This window comes from Anabas testudineus, chromosome 9 (assembly GCF_900324465.2).
Source record: "Anabas testudineus chromosome 9, fAnaTes1.2, whole genome shotgun sequence".
Lineage (NCBI taxonomy): Eukaryota > Metazoa > Chordata > Actinopteri > Anabantiformes > Anabantidae > Anabas > Anabas testudineus.
In genome coordinates, this window is record NC_046618.1 from 2,005,410 (window position 1) to 2,012,699 (window position 7,290).

At 41.0% G+C, this 7,290-nt stretch overlaps 1 protein-coding gene across 1 annotated transcript; it reads right to left on the minus strand.

Annotated features, from left to right (window-relative positions):
• Positions 1-354: 354 nt before the first annotated feature.
• On the minus strand, positions 355-6,758 carry marveld2b (MARVEL domain containing 2b). The gene is made up of 7 exons (XM_026344091.1): positions 6,647-6,758; positions 3,864-5,117; positions 3,216-3,251; positions 2,943-3,112; positions 2,510-2,681; positions 2,357-2,407; positions 355-1,581 (listed from the first exon to the last, which is right to left on the minus strand). Exons 2-7 carry the CDS (start codon positions 5,094-5,096, stop codon positions 1,465-1,467), a joined length of 1,779 nt encoding a protein of 592 aa, XP_026199876.1. The 5' UTR covers positions 5,097-5,117; positions 6,647-6,758; the 3' UTR covers positions 355-1,464.
• Between the last annotated feature and the right edge of the window lie 532 nt (positions 6,759-7,290).

The following is a 7,290-nucleotide window of genomic DNA, read 5'->3' on the forward strand; positions in this document are numbered from 1 at the left end:
TCTATTCTGGTTTCTACTTCAACCACAGTCGTTCTTTTTTGGTCTGACATGGATAGTGACATTAATCTTGTCTTAATTTCATTTCAAATCTATTTCGTTGGTGTACAAGATCTAGAAAACTGTGCCACCTTGCAAACATATACACATCTATTTGGAAAATCATGATAAGTAAATATCCAGATGAAAGAGTCTCCCCATAATTTTATACCAAAAACATCAAAAGTCAAAATCTATTTTTACTTTTGGCTACAAAGAGACTTCACAGTTCGAGATTCTGTTTCACTTTGTAAAACTAATCAGAATACTTGCCCAACTTTGTGTTTGGTCAGTGTGGTGGATTTAGATTCACACTCCTGAAAATTCATTTTGATTTATTATTGTTATGAAATAATCAACATGTCACTAAATACGTTTCATACCAAAAACATAAAAAATAAATCCTCACACTTGTAGCTTCTTACTCATGAAAGGGTTACATTAGCAGACATCAATATTGGGTTACAAACTAATCACCAGCTAGAAATGTTATTATTCTGTTCTGATGTAAATCTGTCAAGATGAATGTGCTCTGCTATGTCCTGATATGAGCGTTTTGTCAGCCAGCGCCACCAGGCTCAGCGAGAGACAGAAGTTGTATTACATTATTTGTTGAAAAGAACGTACCAGCTGGAAGGCTGGCTTCACAGGATAAGTTACTACTTCTCTGGACTGACAGCAGAGTGCAGCTGTTGGACTGAAGCAGTGAATGGCACACGTTATACAGTCACACAAACAGTGCATTCGCTTCTTCACTAAAGTCAAAAAAGACAAAATACAAGTGTATAAAAAGGTGCTTAATCTGGCATGTAGCATATGATAAACAAAAATAACACACATACATAACACACATAAGAGTTTACAAAAGGAGTGACTAAAAATGTTACAAATTAAAAAACACCCATCTGTTCTATTCCTCACAGTGATTTCAGAAAAACTTCATACAGTGAAGAGATTTCAGTAAATGTTCACATTGTGCCTGACACAGTTCAAGAGAAGTCTACTGGAAAGAATAAAATCCAAATAAAAACAATAACTACATCTGAGAGACAGCATTATGTCAGGCACATAGACCTCCAGAGTGTCACACATACATTATAGTACATCTAATTACAGTATATTCTACTGCACAAAAAAACCTTTATATATCCTACAACAAACTTCTACTCACACCTCTACTGGTATTACTTCAACCATTTAGCCTTCATTGCTATTGAGTCAGCTGCCTCATGTCCAATTATGCCTAATTTGAAAATGAACAGTCACACATTCTAGGAAATGTGCCCGATTGTCCTTTTTCCCCAAATTACATAGAACTAACATTTTGTTGTTTATGTTATTCGTTTTGGTGTGTTTCATGTGGACAGCAAACACAAGTTGCACACCACAGAGAGAAATTTCCATTGTGTTAATGTTTAACTGCTGCGTTTAGTTGCCGTCATCCTGTTCTGTGGTCTTGTCGTATTCCTGAATCTTCTGTTTGATATGAGAGAGCTTGTTTTTTAGGTACTCACACCTCTCCCTTTTTTCCAAAAATGTTGGATCCTGAAAAGAAAACAAAAAGAAACATGAATGCTCTCCATGGTGGTCAGGAAATTTGTAAAGTTGTCAATGTACCAAACCATTCATAAGTGGCTGGTGTTTCCACAATGCTAGTGTTCAGTCTGAGGTAGTGGGACAATGAAAACAAACTCCTTCAAACTGGCTTCAGTGAAAACCAAAGATTGATGTCACACATTACTATGTCTATATTTGTATAAAAGTCACAAACATTACACAACTGCTTTCACAGGCCATGTGCTACTCTCCCTGACTAGTCAACAAATGTCAAACAAACTGCCTCATAGTTTCTGCAGGCTGATGACAACACAGCCACATTCTCCAGGTGTGATTCACTGGCAATCATCCCACATGGAGAATTCCTTTCCTAACTGAAACAATCAAGTACCTTAGCCTGATGTTGGCTAATGCAATGGGCTGGGCAGATAAGAAAAAACAGATGGCCTCCACTTTTACTCTAAAATCCTAAATCTGGATGACATTTCAAAGCATGAGATCTCTGTACTGGCCAACTTGTTTTTGTTTACACTGGACAGCAATTACCTAGATACCTTCTTTTGGCTTTTTCTGTAATAGATTTTATACATATTTTTTCCATGATGGAAGTTGTATAACTCATAGAGCCCCAAATAGCACTATAGAAGCAACACCAAATTGGAAGAATACAGATTAATCCTTTAACCAGAGCATGAAGTCTTTGGCACAGAAACAGTCACTCAGAAGACGTGAGATTCAATCCCCTTTTATGATGTATACTTACAGTTTTCTTCTTCTGATATTCCATCAAAATGTTACTGATTCGCTCCTTCTCCTTGAAAAAAAGAAAGAAAACAAAAGGGATAGTTCATATAGACATAGTTTAGCAGCCTGTATTTATGTGTGGTTGTGTGTGGAGTTCACGGAGATGCTGTACCATTTGGCTGGAAGGCCGTGCAGGAAGGTTCTGCATCATCTCATCCATCTCTTCAAACTTCTTGGACATTGCCTGAACCTCCTTGTGCAGCTCCTTGTACTCAGCGTACTGGTCATTAAACACTGCCTTGTACCGGTCCTTCTCTTCATCTGAGTGGATGCTGGGGTACTTACTGTGGAAACAGGAAGAGAACAACACATTTTCATGGGCCACTGGTTAGATACACGTAGCAGCTAAATCACTCTCTTAGTGCTAAGAATGACAATATCAATCTGTCAGTCTAACACAACTACCCAGATTATGACTACATCTGCTGTGGTTCATATTTCAGTTTAAATCTTACCCGAGGAGCTACATCTAAATCTTCCTATCTAGTGAGTCTGAAAACAGTCACATACGTTTTGGAACATGTGTCTATGATGGTAATACTCACGCCACATAGTCAGCTATAATGACGGGTTTGGGGATGTGTCCAGCTGGTATATGACCTCGGAGGATCTCGGGCTGCCGGGCCATCAGAGGGGCGGCTGCAAAGTTTGAGGCATCCATTATGTCTGGCTGGATGGTAGGGAGGGGAGTCTGCTCTGAGGTCCTAGAAGCCGGCTATAGTTGATAAACAAAGTTGTGTGTTACAGTGTATACTGTGTCAAGCCAATGGTTAGTTTAATGTCTGTTAGAACAGAAAAAAACAATCCTCAATACTTACTATTGACAGAGGGACTGACGACCCAACTGTTTTCATCTAGGTTGATTGTGGGAGGAAAAGATAGGGAATGACTCATTAGATGTTCATGATATGGAAAGGGTATGAGAAAACAAGTCAAGTGTTCATTAAACATTTTTAATGGAAACCTCAGTGTTTTGAATACTTCAGTTTGAACTGCTTACTTTAAGAAATAAGAGGACATTTCAAATAGTTAGATTATCTATAAGTGGCCATATTGTTAATAATCATCATTTTCTGTTTAGCTCATCCCAATAAAATATTGTCTTGACTCTAATATAATGTTTTCTATTAGCCAAGAGCCTTACAGTATGTATTGCAGGATAGAAAATGTACAATTTTATCTATAAATCTTTTTACATAGTCCAACTGAAACCTCACCATCAGCAGGATGGTGATTGGAATATTTATAGCATCAGCTTTTTAGGAAAGTGTGCATTGTGAGTAGATGATGGAAGTTTTTGTACCACAAGAGCACCTACAAGTCTGCCATCTAATCTATTCACACTACAGTGGATTGTTTAAAATGAACAACAACTAGTTGAAATGTTTATACCACTGCACTAGAGAGAATATGAGTAGTAGGGACTAGTCCTCCCAAATATAGGAATATAAACGTGTGTGTCATACCTCCTGTTCTAGGGCCTCCCTCCTCATCCTGGCTGCTTCGTGCCTCCAAAGCTTCAGACACACTCCTGCACTGATGAAGTAGAGCACCATGTTGATAAAGAGGAAGATGATGGCTGCTGTCTGGCCAGCCTCTGTGCGGCAGAACGCCCCGTTTACTCCATTGTTGAAGACTGGCATGTAGCACATTCCTCCTCGAGTGGTGTCCCTTACATACATTATTGCTGCTGACAAATAGAGCACGGCCAAGACCAGGTTGATGGAACACTCTGTGAGTGGCCACCAAGAGGAGTCTAGAAGGATGGCTCTGTAGTACAGAGTCATCCCGAGGACCACCAGAATAACAGTCACTATCCATGTCAGACCAACCACCACCAGGATAAAAGGAGTCTTGGGCCCTGTGTAGTAACTATATCCACCAAATGCACCTGCACCAAGCCCTCCATACAGCTGTGGCTGGGAGTATCCATACATATTGAACCACTCATTATCCTTATGAACATAAGCACAGACGCAGGCGAATACAGCTGCTCCAAGTAGCAGCTCCACGCAGCCCAGGATCCTCAGCAGACCAGCCCAGGACTTCATGTAGGCATAGCGCTGATGGTATTCCTCCACCCGCTCCTGGTAAGTCTGGGTTGAGAGATTGGTAGGCACTGCGGACGCGGAGTCAAGGGCTTCAGCACCCAGCAGCAGCCCATCTCGCTCCTTCTGAGAGGTGTAGCTACCCCCAGAGCCACCAAAGGGGTCACGATATGAGTCAGGAAGAGTTGGAGACGGAGGCGCAGAGTGTGGGGGTGAGCAGGGGACTCCAGCTGTGGTGTGGCATTTAGTGCTCTTCTTGGACGAGGGGGCAGGGGAGTGGGAGCCAGGCAGAGATGGTGGGATAGATGAACCCTTGCTGTCACGTTTACTACTGTTGCGACGGAAGAAGTTCTTGACAGAATCGGGGATGAAGCGGTGGACCGGCTTAATGTCCATGGCATCGCAGTCTGCCTCCTCTGGCTCATCGTTGCTGGGGAAGTCTAAGCTACCAGGCCCAACAGCTGGATGTTCAGGTAGAGGGGGAGGGGGAAGCGGGTCTAAGCTGACAGCTGGCACTGATCCATGCGAAGGTGGTGGGGGCACAGGGAAATCTGGGTACTGTCTAAAGGAGTCCAAAGGGACTTGGTCATAATGTGGAAACTCCCGCACCCAGTCGAACCTGGCGGAAGGACCAACTCCTCCTGACGACATGGGAAATGTTCTCTGTGATCACTAGAAGGACAAACAGGACTACAAGGATTAAAAATATGGACATGAAGTAGCTTCAAATGAATGTTGTAGCTATTTACAACTTGAATATTAGATCTGTTGAGATATCACGCTAAATTAACTGCTGAGATCTGAAAACAAACCAAGATCAAAATCACTACTACCAAGTCTGATGGTGCAACAAGCGTGACCAATCAGACGATTAATTCTTGTTTCCAACTTGTGCAATCATCTGACTGCTCACACTTTTCTGTCGCCATCTTCTCAGAAATCAGCAATCAACTTATTTGTTAGAATGTTTCTGGTAGTGATAGAAACAATAGAACAACAAAGATAAGACCTAAACTGGAATAAGACAACTAGATTTCAAATGTACCACTAGAAAGCTATAATATCGGTTACCTGCTAGGAAGTATAAATGGCACCAAAAATAGAAAAAGACATTTTTGTCCAACTTTGTCACACTGTATAATTTTGGACTTGCAGTAAATGAAAATGTGTCATGTTTATGCCTGTGTTTGCCTAAAAGGTCTCAGTGGGTTTAAAGTCACCCTATGTTCCTGATGTAATGATTTTATGAAGTAGAATGGTTCAGATTAGGGTAGTTCTAGCTGTCCAAACACACATTTAGAACATTACACAAGCCATACCATGACTTTCAGGACCCTGCACAGACTGTTACCACACTCTCTCTGTCTCTAGGACAAAATCTACTTATCAGAGGTCTTCTGGTATATAATTGATGATATGGAGGTGCTACATACATTCAGGTGTTCTGAAACTTGTTTCAGCCCACTGGATCAAAACATTGGATGAATTTGTTCTTGCATGAGGTCCATTGTTTTGATCCAGGTACCTTCAAAACTGAATCACATAGCCACATAGTACTTATGTATATTTCTATTTAGCTAATTTAACTCTGCTACAATTCAGTGGAAATACTGGATTAGCTATTCCTCTACATATATTTGATCATTTTAAAATTCAAAATACTGATAAAAAAAATAATAAACTTAGTCAAATGTGTGCAGGTTGTGTTTCCAGCCCTGCCCACGCTACCACCTGCTCTTCATATAAATTCAGTATTATATGACGTGATCTCTTGGACCTTTCTGACACAGTAATAAAAAAAGTTGTAAAATCAGCAGGATGTTAGCTCCAGTCCTGAAACACTGTCGTTTATAAACCACTGTCACGGCACAACTTGAAATAAAGCCCCAGACGTCTTTCTCCATTAGTACAATTTATCTAACGTAACCTTAATTCATGATAAACTGCTAACAGGTGGTAAACTACGTGTTCAAACAGTTACTGGAGCCGTAAAAAGCCTGATCAAATGTTAGCTTCGTTAACCCTGTATCACTGGTAGAGAACAGGTGGTGATGTATCTGCTTAAACCGATATAAACCAGGAGAAACGGAGTACAAACTCAACTCTACAGTTTAAATTAGTGGTAATTTAGCTCGTTACAATCACGCTAAAGTCGAAAAGTCTGTTACACAGTTGAATTCCACATTGAGACGCTGACCTACCTGTAGCTACGAGTCCAGGTGAAGCGGGGAGGAAGTGCCCGCGGCCTCCTCCGTGTCGTCCTCCTGAAACCAGCTCTCTGAGCTCCGGCATCAGGAGAAACTCACCGGGCAGGTCGGACCAGCTCCGCGATGCGTTCACTGCCTCCTCTCACGTCCGGTTTTCCCACAGTTCAAACTATGCTGGGAGAACATCAATGTTTACAGTGGAGAAAATACATGTCGCCTACAGCGCCATCGTGTGGTCACTAGCGCTCACTCTGCATTGTTTACACACAGTTTCTTCAGATATAGATATAGTAAAGTATAGTAAATACAGTCTGTATAGTATATTTTTTAATATCACCAATAATCCCTCTAAAGGTTGACTTCTAACTTTTAGTGTGTCTCTGTGTCAGCACTATCAATTCCTGTATCAGTTCTTCCATCCTAACTGGTTGTCGGTCGCTGGGGTGCTGTAGTCTATCCCAGCTGTCACTGAACAAAAGGTAGATCTATCTCAGAGCTAACATATATGTAAGGCAGGCATGCATATAGCCTTAATAATGACATATATACATTGTCATATACTGATGAATGGGTTAATGGGTTGGAGTTTTATGACATTTTTTGAAGAAAATAGATGGAAGCAGTGTTGTTAGTGTGGC